The 13,776-nt window shown below is 43.4% G+C and overlaps 3 protein-coding genes and 1 long non-coding RNA gene across 5 annotated transcripts; 1 reads left to right on the top strand and 3 right to left on the bottom strand.

Annotated features, from left to right (window-relative positions):
• Positions 1-30: 30 nt before the first annotated feature.
• On the bottom strand, positions 31-3,291 carry LOC108621591 (Ionotropic receptor 94e). Of its 2 annotated transcripts, none has more exons than XM_018019010.2 (2): positions 2,812-3,291; positions 31-2,759 (listed from the first exon to the last, which is right to left on the bottom strand). In XM_018019010.2, the coding sequence occupies exons 1-2, from the start codon at positions 3,289-3,291 to the stop codon at positions 1,428-1,430; spliced, it is 1,812 nt and encodes a 603-aa protein (XP_017874499.1). In that variant the 3' UTR covers positions 31-1,427. The 2 variants fall into 2 exon arrangements, with proteins under 2 accessions (XP_017874499.1, XP_089317993.1); XM_089461867.1 differs by having other exon boundaries at positions 31-2,739; positions 2,812-2,938.
• Positions 3,292-3,686: 395 nt separating this feature from the next.
• Positions 3,687-6,209, bottom strand: LOC108621602 (uncharacterized). Its single transcript, XM_018019021.2, has 2 exons — positions 5,053-6,209; positions 3,687-5,000 (listed from the first exon to the last, which is right to left on the bottom strand). The coding sequence occupies exons 1-2, from the start codon at positions 5,581-5,583 to the stop codon at positions 3,687-3,689; spliced, it is 1,845 nt and encodes a 614-aa protein (XP_017874510.2). The 5' UTR covers positions 5,584-6,209.
• Positions 6,180-6,527, top strand: LOC108609170 (uncharacterized). The gene is made up of 3 exons (XR_016268507.1): positions 6,180-6,291; positions 6,347-6,364; positions 6,415-6,527. It is a non-coding gene; the product is annotated as an uncharacterized LOC108609170 (long non-coding RNA).
• A 1,346-nt stretch (positions 6,528-7,873) lies between these two features.
• LOC108609168 (tabinhibitin 6-like) lies at positions 7,874-9,003 on the bottom strand. Its single transcript, XM_018000889.2, has 3 exons — positions 8,809-9,003; positions 8,338-8,744; positions 7,874-8,281 (listed from the first exon to the last, which is right to left on the bottom strand). Exons 1-3 carry the CDS (start codon positions 8,962-8,964, stop codon positions 7,981-7,983), a joined length of 864 nt encoding a protein of 287 aa, XP_017856378.1. The 5' UTR covers positions 8,965-9,003; the 3' UTR covers positions 7,874-7,980.
• Positions 9,004-13,776: the final 4,773 nt, after the last annotated feature.

Below are 13,776 nucleotides of genomic sequence, written 5' to 3'. Positions count from 1 at the left end.
TAAGTCTTATAATAATTTAATTTAATTTAAGTATTGCAAACATTAAACATCAAAATAAAGAAAAATAAAAAGTTTATTGAATCATCGCAATTCATGGCCGAGCAGCAAGAGTCTTGGAGCAGAGCCTTGGCATTGTGTTAATTAGTTTTGCAGGCCGCTAGCTGGACGGAGATCATCAGGGGCATATAAATAATTTTCTCCAATAAAGGAAGCGCATGCAAGCGCATGCAGCTGCGCATGTCAACAACAACTGCAACAACAGCAGCAGCAACAGCGGCAGCAACATCAGCTGCAACATTACACAGGCGGCACTTGTCAGTCAAAATCAAAGTGCGGAGCTACTGCTGCATTAACAGCATCATCAGTGAGCTGTGCTGCGGATTTGTGGCAGTGGGGCAAGGGGGTGTAGAGAGGCAGCAAATGCGTGCCGCATGCGCCAGCAGCACCAACAGCGCCAACAGCAAACATCAGTGCAGATTAGAGAAAATGTTTTACTTGCAGCATCTGGCAGGCAAGCGGCAAGCGGCAAGCGGCAACTGTGAGCGTAGTGAGCGGCAAGTCATTTGAGATCGAAACATGTCGATTAGGGAATTTTAAGAGGCGCCAGTTGCCAGTTGCTGGTTGCCAGTTGCCGGTTGCTGGCGCAGGTGGCTCACATCATTCGAGACGTCGCGACGTCTTCGTGGCACCTTGGGGGACCTGCAGCAGACCCAGCCGTAATCGCCGCGCTTGCCGCCGCACTGAACAAGCATCTTAATTGCATTTGATGAACTTTGAGCCAACATCTCCTGCCAAATGGCCATTTGCACAAAGAAACGCCGAACTATGCGCACTTTGCACAGACTTTTGACAAATTAATTATCCAAGATGAAAATAAGAGTGGGAACGAGTTAAACTTGGGCGCATATGTGATCGATTCGCAATAGACAGAAAAGAGCAGACCTCAAATTATTGTTGCTACTTTTATTTAACTAAAGAATGACGTTGCTGTAGGCGACTATAATGATACTCATTCATAGCCTAAAGATGAATGGACATATCAGATAGGTCCAGGTAGGTCTAGGAACTCACCATATTACAGCTATATCAAAGTCTGAAAGGGTATATGAACTATGATCCCAATCGAACGTAAGTACATAAAAATATTTCTTCAAGTAAGTATATAAATATGTACGTTATATTCTAAGCTAGCTAGCTAGCCTAACAGCTTCGAAATTTGAAAAGTGAAAGTAATTCCAAAATTGACACGTCCCTAATGGATGTGACGAACAAAAATCTCAATTTCAAGTATCTTTCCCCTCAGTAGCAGCGAAATGACGGACGGACTCTCGAATAGACGGACAGCTAGACGAGCACAAGGGCAGACGAGTAGATTTCCAAACTAACACCAATCACTTTTCTCTTCATGAACGAATCAACAATCATATCTAAATGGATTTACGCTGGCGTCGCAATTTCAACCGATTCCAAAACATTTCGAGCAGAAGCACAATCGAGGAGAATACGACCATGAAAGCATAGCCGTACCACACATACTGTAGATCCTGCAGCTGCATGGGTTGAAAGTCCCTGCGTGGACTGAGATCCGAAAATTTCAGCTCGCCCGACTCGACCATTTCCGAGAATCCGTTTTTTGTCCAGTAGCTTACAATACCCGCATCAGTCAGCTGCAAGATGAGCCTGGCTATGGGCTGCTTGTAAATTGCGTTTTCATTCACCGGAAATCCAAGGGGAATATTATTGAAGAAACAAAAATCGTTGCGCATCCGAAACAGGGGTCTACTAAAGATGCTCTGCTGAGCATTTATGACGACCCATTTGATGGTTGTCATCATGTAGCCCTGCGAGGTATCCCAGGAGTCACGCATGCGCAAGAACTTATTGAAGTTGGGCTCGACCAGGAACATGCGCTCGTATTTCTTTAGGTCCTTGGCACGTGCTATGAGCTCGTTATACTCCCCCTCCCAGGCGAGTACTTTTATCTTGGAGGCCAAAATGTCATCGTAGGTCCGGAAGGGCGCCTCCTTAGGAATGCTGGTCACGAAGGCCGAGAAGTATGAGTTGTACCAAGCAGTAACCAGAAAGCCAAGCACACAAATATGCATGTAAGTTGCTCGTATTAGCAACGAGGCTCGACGAACCTGATAAAAGGATTGCCCCAGAACGCCTCTCAAGCAGTTATCGTGCAATATGAACTCATACAGCTGCACAGAATAGCCATGCTGTCTCAGAACACCCGACAGTGTCAGTGAAATTACAGAAATAGTGGCCAGGGTGAGCAGAAATGCCCCAAGATCGAACACGTTGATGTAATACTCCGCGCGTGGTATGTCCGCCTCCACAGGCAGCATCACACACCAGTTCAATTGCTCGTAGGGATAGGTATACTGCAGCATATCATATCCTTCCGGGAACGTAATGGCCAAGGAGATGTCTACAGTATTGTTTCGCACGGCTGCGACCAGGTCCGCTGATGGAAGCAACACATCCGGCTTGAGAGGAATCGGCTGCATAAGAGTGCAATTAAATTTCTGCTGAAATACCTCCATGAAATGACCCAAAGTGCCCTTATACACGATATCTCCCTGTTTGTTATAATAAATTATGATGCGCGGAGTGGCCCCACCAAGAATAGCCCTCACTTTGAATCCCTGAAGATCCCGAAAACGATCAGGAAAGATGATCGAGTTGGGATCATACACGCGCTGCTCCAATTGGTAGCTGGGAAATGGCGAGTAGCTGTAGAAGGTGTTTGTTAACTGGAATACACAATTTATGAGTTAATATCTCTGTATTCTGTATGCATCATACCTCATAGTCCTCGAATATCGCCAGCACATTCAGCAGCCTGTTTTCCCAGCAGTAGGTGAACAATTCGTATAGAAAAATCTCGTTTACTTGTTCCAGTTGCACCATAAATACGACTCGCGAGACGGTCATAACTCTCAGGTTCTTGACCAGTGAATCCAGCAATCTTTTATTCATCTCAAAATCCGTTCCCCGCAAAAGTGCCACAGTGAGTATTATATTACTATTTTTGTCATACAAGAAGTAGGTAACGTGCTCATCCAGTTGAATCACAGGCGTTTGCAGATGGTCTATTAGACTCTTAACAAAGTCTTGGCCATCATTGAGATCCCTCCACTCACTGTTATTTTGATGTTTCATCAACAACATGTAATTAAAATGTTCCTGATGCTTAATGTTGCTCAACAACTGCAGAATGTCCGAACTATTTGCCTCGCCTGTCCAGCTGATAGTCCAAAGCAAAATAACCCAATGACAGACCATGGCGAACAGGAACGAACCACTGCAGGACACCGCAACATGTCACCGCCTTTTTAAAGGGTTACTAATGATCCAGAGAAACACAAAAAAATATGTCCGATTGGCGCTCAACACGCGTCCCATACAAAGCAAAACCCTGGAGATTACAAGCACACGATGTCAAAACTGCTCACAGTAAAGGAATTTATGTCGGTGGGCTGTCATAATTTCGTTGTAATTTTTTTTTTTTTTTTTTTTTTTTAATCAATAAAATGTAGTGTTGTATGATAGTGACAACACTATTGCTGAAAAAAGTCAACAATTACATATGCATATATTATTATTAATATTAAATAGTTAAATTAAACACAAATTAAAAAAAAAAAATCACTAACATAACGTGTTATAATATCTATGCTTTATCTCACTCTCAGCCAATTTACAAACACTTCAAGCAAGAAGACAACCAAGGATAATACCTGCATAAAAGCAAAGCCATATAGAATATATTCCAGATCGTCTAGCTTCATAGCGCGGAATTCTCGTCGCAGACTGTGATCCAAGTATTGCATCACACCAGCTTCGACTAGTTCCGAAAATCCCTTCAGTCCCCAATGCGACTTGAGGCCCGTCTCATCCAGTTGCATGATCAGCTTTGTAATGATATCCTTATAGATTGAGTTCTCGTGCACTGGAAATCCGAGCGGAACATTATTAAAGAAGCACAAGTCGGTGCGAATCCGAAAAAGTGGTTTCCTGAAGATCGTCTGTTGCTCATTGATAACCACCCACTTGCTGGTTGTCGTCATGAAACCATAGCGCGTGTCAAAGGAGTCGCCCATTCGCATGAATTTATTAAAGCTCGGCTCTATAAGAAACATGGACTCGTATTTCCGAATTTCCGGTAGGAATCTTAAGAGCTCCTTGTACTCCGCCTCCCATGCAACTACCTTCAACTGGGAGGCCATGATATCATCGTAGCTTCGGTAGGGCGGTACCTTGGGTATGCTAGTCACATAGGCCGAAAAGTAGGAATTGTACCAGGTGGTAATCGAAAATCCCAATAAGCTGATCTGCAGGTATATGGAACGCAGGTGCATCGAAGCTCGACGCACCTGATGGAAAGACTGTCCCAATACGCCCCTCACACAATTCGCATGCAGCAGAAACTCATACATCTGGACCGAATGGCCTTCCGATCTCAGAGCCGATGAGAGCAGTGCTGAAATCATCGCCAAGAGAACAACAGTGACCACAAATGCCTGCAGCTCAAAGACATAGAGATAGTAGTCGGCCCGCGGAATATCCGCCTCCACGGGCAGCATCATACACCAGTTCATGAGCTCGTAGGGATACGAATAAGACTGCATTCTGAGCAGTATGGGATACGTAATGGCCAACGAGATGTCCACAGTATCGTTTCGCGCTGCTGCAATCAATTGCGTCGACGGAAGCAGCTCATTTGGCCTGGCTGGCATCGGCTGAGTAAACGTGCAGTTGTATTTCTGACCAAAGGCATGCATGAAGTGGCCCAGGATGCCTCGGTAGACTATGTGACCTTGCCTGTCGTAGTAGGCGATGATGCGAGGCACAGCGCCACCAATTGCAATGCGCACACTAAATCCCCGAAGATCACGCAGACGATCAGGAAAGATGATTGAGCTGGAATGAAATGCGCGCTGCTCCAATTGATAACTGGGAAACGGCGAGTAGCTGTAGAAGGTGTTTGTGAACTGAAACGCACAGTACATAAGTTTATGTCTATCTATTGCCCAAGTAGTATACCTGAAAGCTCTCGAATATCACCAGCACGTTCAGCAACTTCATTTGCCAGCAAATGTTGAATAATTTGTGTAGAAGCGTCTCGTTGGCTTCTTCCAGCTGCAGCATAAAGACCACCCGCGACGTGGTCATGTGACTCAAGTTGACTACCAGGGCTCTGAGCAAGCGCTCATAGTCGTCTAGATCTGCTCCGATCAGATATAGCACAGACAACACCCGACTGCTTTGCTTGTCATAGAGAATATAATTAACGCGCTCGTCGAGCTGCATAACCGGCGCTTGCAGATCTTCCATTAGAGTTCTCACAAAACAATTGGCATCGAATGGCGCTGCCATAAATTTGTCTGACACAGCAACATTGTGATGTTTCATTAGCAATAAATAATTGAAGTCGTCTTGCTTTTTAATGCTGCTCAGCAGTCGGAGCACTGTCGAGGTGTCTGCCTCGACTGTTGGCCTGATAATCGAAAGCAGAACCCACAAAATAGTTCGTAGAGAAGTCATTGCCGACTTTGACATATTACTGTCTGACATTGATTGATGGCTCGCGGCTTTTAAAGGATTCGCAATAAATCACAAACTCTAAAAAAGTCTAATTGGCTACTGTTCAAATAGCTCCCAAGAGGCTAGAGTATAACGCTGCATATGCAAATGCATTTCAATTAAGTAAATTAACAAGCATCGTCGTCGTTTTTGTAAGCTGCCTAATTACTCCTTGGAGAAATTATAGTACTATAATAAAATTTCATGCAATTCAAGACATAATTGTTGCTAAAACTAGTTATAATTGCTCTACTCCAATTTCTGCTATCACGATCATCAATCTACGAGCTCCATTAGAATGTGGAGCAACTCCATCAGGTGCATGGTGCAGCCTCTCCAGCTGCTCCAGCTGCACCAATCGCAATTATGGCACTAAAGGCCAGGTCACGCCAATGAACCACGAGGCCATTGGCAATCAACTGGCTAAAGCAGCGCCCTGGAAAAGTGGCTTTGCCTTGGAAAATGCATTTAAGAAAAGGTTAAGGATTTGTACAGAGCTGAAGCGAAATAAATTATCGCTTAGATAAGACGTGACTCAAGCTATATCAGTCGACTTTGAAAACACCCAAAGATATAATTTAATATATATTCTCAGAGCAAGCTTTGGACCGGGTTTCGAATCAACAAAAACTCAAAATTATTTTGGCTGATAAGGTAACAAAAATTATGACGACAGCTAAGGAAATATTTATGGAAATTGTAAGAGCTTTACTCTTCTGTTGCATCTTAAGTCTTCTGATGACAGACTTTGCAGCATCCCAGGCCAATCTGTGTAAGTGTCAGCTAAGGGAAATCAACCAAATGCAAAATATGCCATTTCAGCTCCATGCATAATGATGACTGACCGCGGTCCATGCAAGTCCCACTACAAAATGTTTGCCTATGACAGCTACGATCAGCAATGCAAAGAGTTTCAGTACAGTGGCTGCGGCGGCAATCCAAATCGTTTCAGTACCTATGAAGAGTGTATGAGTGCTTGTAAGCCCACAATCAAGAGGAACCTGACAAGTGAATTTGACTTGGATGAAATAGAAACTATTGTTATCTAAGGAACTGAAGGCTATTAGGTATTGAATAATCACGCCTGAAGGAGCAGTAGGAAACAAAAGACATGCAAATACTAACCCTTTTCTCTACCAAAAATGCTGACTTGTTTGTCCGATAAGCTTTGCATGTAATATGGTAGACAGGCCGACAAAAAGATGAACGGACGGAACAGTCGGGTGAAGAGAAGATGGTAAATCACCTCAGCTTGTCGCCTTGATCAAGAAAATATATACTTTATGTGGTCTGCCACGCCCTCTTCTGTCTTTAATACAGCCAGGTTTATGTTCGGGGTATAATAAACAAGTAAGAAAGCTCTAGTCGAGACTGCTCGACTACGAGATCCCCTGAACCCTTGGAGCAATAGATATTTCAATAATTTTTCGCGTCTTTCAGCTTACACAAGAAACACGCACACACACACACAGGCACGTACGCACACACAGGCATACATACACACACACGCATACAGACACACATACACACACACACGCATACACACACAAACGCATACACACACATACACAAACATTTACATACATATACACACACAAGCATAAACACGCATGGGCGGCAGTGAGCGCTTACTATGAGAACTTAATTGCTTAATAACTTTTTTTGTGGACGTACGATCTTCATGAAACTTTCAGATTATGATTATAACATGGATATGCGTGTTAATGCCCAAGCACAAGTCTCTAGTATTTGAAATACGCTTTTTACAAAAGTGAGGGTGAGGGGGTGAATTTAAGGGTGGGGGGTAAATTTTAACAAAAACCGAAATTGTATAAATTGCATGTAAGCATACATTAAAAATTTGGAGACTCTAGCAATAAAGGCGTAGAAGACATAATTTTATAACTGGTTTTCGATAAGGTTTTTTATCGATAAAAAAAAGTTTGGGATGAGTTATCGATTTTTAATGATAAACTTGATATGCGCGCTGTAATTACGGACATTTTAAAAAAAATTTGAAGTCTCTAGCTCTTATATCTTCTGAAATCGACGCGTTCATACATACGGACAGACGGACAGACGGACGGACGGACAGACGGACAGACGGACAGACGGACAGACAGACGGACAGGGCCAAATCAACTCAGCTCGTCGCCCTGATCAAGAATATATATACTTTGTGGGGTCTGCCACGCCTCCTTCTGCCTGTTACATACATTTCAACAAAACCATTATACCCTGATTTCCCATTGAAAATGGGTTCAGGGTATAAAAATCAAGCTTCCATATAATACTGATACAGATATCAGACGAATCTTCATTTCACTTCAATTTGACATAGCTAATCGGAAATGCAGTTTGGTATTGCTCCTCAGCATGCTCCACTTATCACGCGTCTACCCCGGAAATGCGATCCGACTCAGCTGGCAGCAGCTCGCCCGGCCTGTACAGGTGCTTATTGTTGTAGACTTCGCCAACAGCGCAAAGGTTTTTGTAGGTTCTGTCGCGTGCCTTGCACAAGGCGCCAGCCTCAGCCCAGGGTCTGTAGATGGCCCTATTCAGCATGTTGTCGGTGGCAAAGGCGCAGACTAAATTGAATTGATGGGAAATGCCAGTGGAGAATCGCATGCCGCTGCAGCCGACGTGCGTATTGCGGTCCGCCATGAGCAGCACTGCCTGACGCACGGATCTGCGAGAGTATGATCGATTAGAAAAATTGATTCAGATAGGCTCACGCTTACTGACGGCTTAGGAAATTCATTGGTCAGGCTCATCATCATGGCCCGGGTGACGAAGCGCGCGTCTTCAAACCAGCCGGCGAGCAACTCCTCCGTAATCTCCGGCACCTTATGCAATTTAACACTGCCCGTATAGGTGAGTCCGTCGTAGATGCTGCCAATGGTTGTGAACTCGGGCGAGGACATGCAGGGACGCGGATATAACCTGCACTTCTTCATATATATGATGGCAAAGTTCTCCAGCTCCCGGGACCAGGCCATCCGCGCCATTCGTCCGGCCGGATACAAGCTGCTCGTATAGCCCAGAGCCACCTTGTTGCGAAAGCTGTTGAACAGATGCAGCAGGTGGGCCTTGTGCAGGAACAAGTTGACCATCTTGGCATCTGGAGCGCATGTGGTGCTCATATTCATATTCTGCAACAGCAACAGGAGACAAAAGCAGTAGTTAGCCACAGTGCCTCATAATACGCATACATACTTTGCTACTGTGACATCCTATATTCCTGACGCCACAGTGCACGGTCTTGCAGTAGACATCCGTGGGAATATCTGCGGTTTTCTGGGCTGCCATGGCCAGCCCCAAAAGACACAAAAGCAGCGCCAGTGCTAGCTGTTGATAATTAACGGAGGACATGTTGAGTTGACGCCTCCACTGGGAATTATAACTGAAACTCAATGTGCAGGCCTTTTTTTATAGATTTCTATTGCTCTGCCCTTGCGGAACAGAAAGCAAAACACCTGTGAAACCTTAGCCATAGCATATGAACAAACACTTTCTTTGTTTCCCAACTGCCATTTCACATGAAAAGTATTAGCATTGCAGAAAACTAGCTTTATAATTGTATTACCTTTGTTGTTTTAGATAACAAAGCAGCTCTACATTTGCAGAAATGTCTGGTAGAACGAACGTTTTTGGCTTTGACTAGTTCAGTCTGAGTTCTTCCACTTGCTGTAAATGTTGTATTTGAATTTTTATAATTAAAATTTAATATATACAAGTAATAATTAAATGTGTAAAGCTTAGGAATGGGAAGCTTGAACTAACTAATATTCTCATAACACAGCCAAATCAGTAGCCATGCCGTGGTTAATGTTTCGTCTATTGTTTATAGAGATATTTTACTGTACTTGTCCTATATAATAAGTTAAAGATGATGGTGATGAAACCGTGACTTTAGGAAAATACAATATGTGTATCATAAGCAATCTAAGGTCTCTCTCACACCCATGTTCGACCTTGGAAACAAAATGTATTAGGGTGCACCACATATGTATTTGTAGGTGCAGCATATAGTTAACAAATAGTAGGACCCGCCACTACTGCTAAGCATATTAAATACAACAATTTAAGAGCGCTTACTGTTGCCTATTGATTACACTCTGCAGAGTTTCATCAGTCAATAGGCTTATCTAACACATCGGTCCGATGCGAAATTTCGTCATAGAGACTGCTAAAGCATGTCAACGAGCTGCAAACGTGTGCTAGTATTATATTAGTATTATTATTTTTAGTGTTAATATCAGTATTATATTATCATTAAAACAAAGCTGCAAGCGTGTGCTAATATTATATTAGTATTATTATTATTAGCATAAATTTAAATACTTTATTACCATAAAAACTAAGCTATAAACTTGAGCTCGAATTTTTAGTATTTTCAAGATTTTTATTTGTGGAATTAATGTGAGTATTATATTACCATCCGGACAAAATTCAACGAATGCGTTAGTGTCCCATAAAATTATATTATTTATATACATATTTAACTCTTTACAATTATAATTAACAATATTTCCTTATTATTTCACCAATATATATATAATTTTTATTTTTGTATCAAACAAAAATGTTTTTTAAACTGTCAGCTGTATAATTTTTGGTACTCTCAGCCCATCGAGTCCACTTGTTTAATTGAAAATTTCACAAGCTCAAGTTTTGAAATGGAAATATGGATATATAATCGTAATGAGCTGTCGCCAAGCAACGCAACAGCGCGCAGACCGAGACCAGAGCCAAAAACAACAACAGCAACAACAACAAAATACGAAAAAACCAAAAATGAAAAACATAAATGAGGCAAAGATCTCGTTCATGTTTCATGTTTCAAGCCGCCTGACAGATGATCACTCTTAATGATGCTGCGAGCTACATCGCCGACGACGAGCACAGCACAGCCACAACTCTCATTATTTTTCAAGCATTTTTTATTTTTGGTTACTACAAGTTTTGGTGCACTTCACTCGATTTGGCAGATGCGTCAGCACTTGACCCGCGCCGGCTCAGAGCTCGAGCCCGAACTCAAAGTCGAACTCGAGCTCGAGCTCTAACTCGAACTCGAACTCGAACTCGGACTCGGACTCGGACTTGGCTGTGGATTTGGATTCGGACACGGACTCCATCTTCGACTGTGTCCCATGCTTGTTAAACGCCAAATTGAGTTGACGTTGACGTAATGCCGCGCCACTCGACCAGGTCTCACTTTTTTTGCTCGCTGATGAAGTGCAGCATCTGCGCTCGCTGTTGTCGGTCAATTAGCTGCGCATATCCCAAAGCCAGCCAAGGCACGGCGGCAGCACAGCCGACACTGGGGAGGGGGTCACATCGAGTCTTTAATTGGCATAAGTTACGTCCACGGAGACAATTTGTTGAATGCCTCAAGAGTTCACAAGTGCAAGCTAACTATGTAAAAGATTGTCAGCTTAATGCGGAGAAATATGTTGAAAGCTACCTGCACTTAAATATAAATACTTCAGTTAATATATTCTTTTATTGCTGCTATTATAAACTCTTACAGTTTCAATTTGAATCGGAATCTGCCATAGACTATACTCTGCCGTGGAGCGAATACAGTTAATTGAAATGATGCACAAAACTGCATTAAAAAGTCGAAATTCCTCATTATAAATTCTTGTTCAAAATTTATCTATCGGCTGAGGATCCACTCTACATTATCGATAAAGATGCTGATAAATAGTAAATTACCTAATCTATAATTCTCGAACCTTCTTAATCGTTTACTTATCTAAAGTAATCCCTTTACAGAATATCTATAAGATATAGTATCTACAAAAGGTTACTGCCTTACCACAGTATCTCTAATCTGGAGTATCTTTAAAGAGATGCAGTTTCTCATGATATCGGATAACTTAAACCACTGAAAACCTAGCACAGATTTGAAAACTGCTTGCTTCTATTTATAGAACATCTACAGGGCGAGCACTTTAAGTCAAATACTACTTCCTTTGATTGCTTGGGCAGCTCTACATATGGTCGCATTCAGTACTCCTCGAATCAGAAACTGGGCGAATACTGCCAGGCAGTAGCCGTCGAGCATCATATTTGTGTTTGTTTGTGGCTCTGATCTGGTTAGCCTGGCCTGTCCACTCATTGTCGCGGCCCAAATGCAGCACCACCCAGGCCACGCAGTGCGGTCAGTGGATAAGTGGCGCAGAGCGCAGAGACAAAAACAAAAAAACAGGCGCTCCACAAAACGGTAGCCTTTTTGGAGCTAACAACAATGGAATTGTTGTCGTTCGTTTTGAAAAGCGAAAGAAATGGTGAAAATAGCAAAAGGCCAAATGCGGACTGACAAAATGTGCATAGTATATATAACTATACCTATACCTACATATATATATGTATCTGAATGTGTGTCTATATAGTACGTATATCGGTCGCTCTGTGTATGATAAATGGCATAGTTTAAAGCAAGTCAAATGCTGGCGATTGTCCAGCGTTGGCTTGTGGCGGCACAATGTAAATTTACATGGACTATTTTGGCTAGCTTTTTGGCCTTTAAGTAGTCCTTCTGTGAACGCTGCCAGCCGTCTAGTTGGCTAGGTCGTTGCGGCTACAGCAGCAGCAGCTGCCCCCGGTGCTGATTTATGAAAGGGTCTCATAATTTACCACAAATATGGACATAATTTCATATATATATAAATACTTCTCTTTTTTTTTGGAGGCTTTTACTTTTTGGTGCGCTAATGAAGCGGCTGGCGAAGGCAAAACCCCGAAAAGAAACTGAACTAAAAGCGGACTGGCTCAGTGCTAATTTAAGTGTCCGCCCGATGGCCACTTGTTGCGCTCGTTGTTGGCCATCGTTTCCTAGCAATCAGCCAGAAAACGTGTCACTCCTCGACGGCACACTATAATCAACATTAAGCCAGTCGGCCAGCCAGCTAGCCAGCTAGCCAGCCGGTCGCCTTCAATGTGGAGCAATGTGTACAATCACGTCCGGCTGCATCCTGGCATGAGACGCTGCCCGCTGGCCCTCGCTGCACAGCCACGCTTCAATAAATGTCACTCCTCGAGCTTTGCATCTAAAAATTGATGACAATAATTTGTTGCATTTGCCCGAAGGGGGTGTGGCCAACCAGCTAGCCAGCCAGCCAGTCAGCCAACCAGGCTGGCATGGCAGTCAGGCCAACAAATTGTCTTGGCAGACAGTTGGCTCTAACTGTCCCTGGCAGCGTTGGCGTTCGAGTTGGACGCGACGCGATGCCCGCTGCCGTTTTTCGACACAATTTATACAAAGTGTCGCAGTTTTTGGCGCTTTGCATTTGTTGCTGACAGGCAGCAGGCAACATGCCCCGCCCTGCTGCACTTTGCAGCCAGCCAAAGCCAAATCCAAAGAAATACAAAAATCAAACATAAATTTCGTCATTTTGTCGCAAGTCGTTTCGTATACCCTAACCGCAACAGGGTTTAGGTGGGGCCAGGCGCTGATTGCCAAGCGCTTGGGGAATTGTTTCATGCGAAGTAAAAACATTTAGCTAATTTATTTATTTACATGTTTGGTGCCGTTGTTGTTGCTTTTTGTTTTTGTTGGCTACGCTTTGATTTGATTTCGATTGCATATTTTTCAAATTGATAAATTTATTGACTTTCCGACCGACAAACAAATCACCTGCGATAACACAAACGAAACTCAATACAAATTATAATGGCCAATACGCTGCCACTGCCACTGCCACAGCCACTGCCACTGCCAGAGGCACTGTTAATGCGTTTGCCACTGCAACTGTGGCTGCCACAGGCATTGGCACTGGCCGCTTGTAAATGGCATCAATTGCGACCTTTTGGCATTCTTACGGAAACATTTCGCTAATGAAACCGATACCTCAAGTGTCAAAGCCAGCCGAGACGCTGCTCCTGCCCGTTAGCAGAGCCACACTCACACACACACACATACACTCACACCTTGCCACATTCTAAGCCCAACTACTAACTTATGTTGGTCATAAAAATGTTAAGCGCACAACATTTGCCACATTGCCACCTCTTGGCCAAAATGAAATGGAGCACGCATGTGGCTCAGCTCCATGGCCGAGATAAATCCAACGAAATTGGATGCCACAGCCACAGTGGAGCCGGGAAGGAGTGGCAACACGCAGCTGCAGCTCATTAGGAGACATCAAAATGTGTTCGCCTGAAAGACTTCATGGC

The sequence above is a fragment of the Drosophila arizonae genome, chromosome 2 (genome assembly GCF_054131065.1).
Source record: "Drosophila arizonae isolate 15081-1271.41 chromosome 2, UAZ_ARI_1.0, whole genome shotgun sequence".
Taxonomy (NCBI): Eukaryota; Metazoa; Arthropoda; class Insecta; order Diptera; family Drosophilidae; genus Drosophila; species Drosophila arizonae.
Note: the sequence above shows the minus strand (reverse complement) of the source record. Positions and strands in the feature narration are given on the sequence as shown.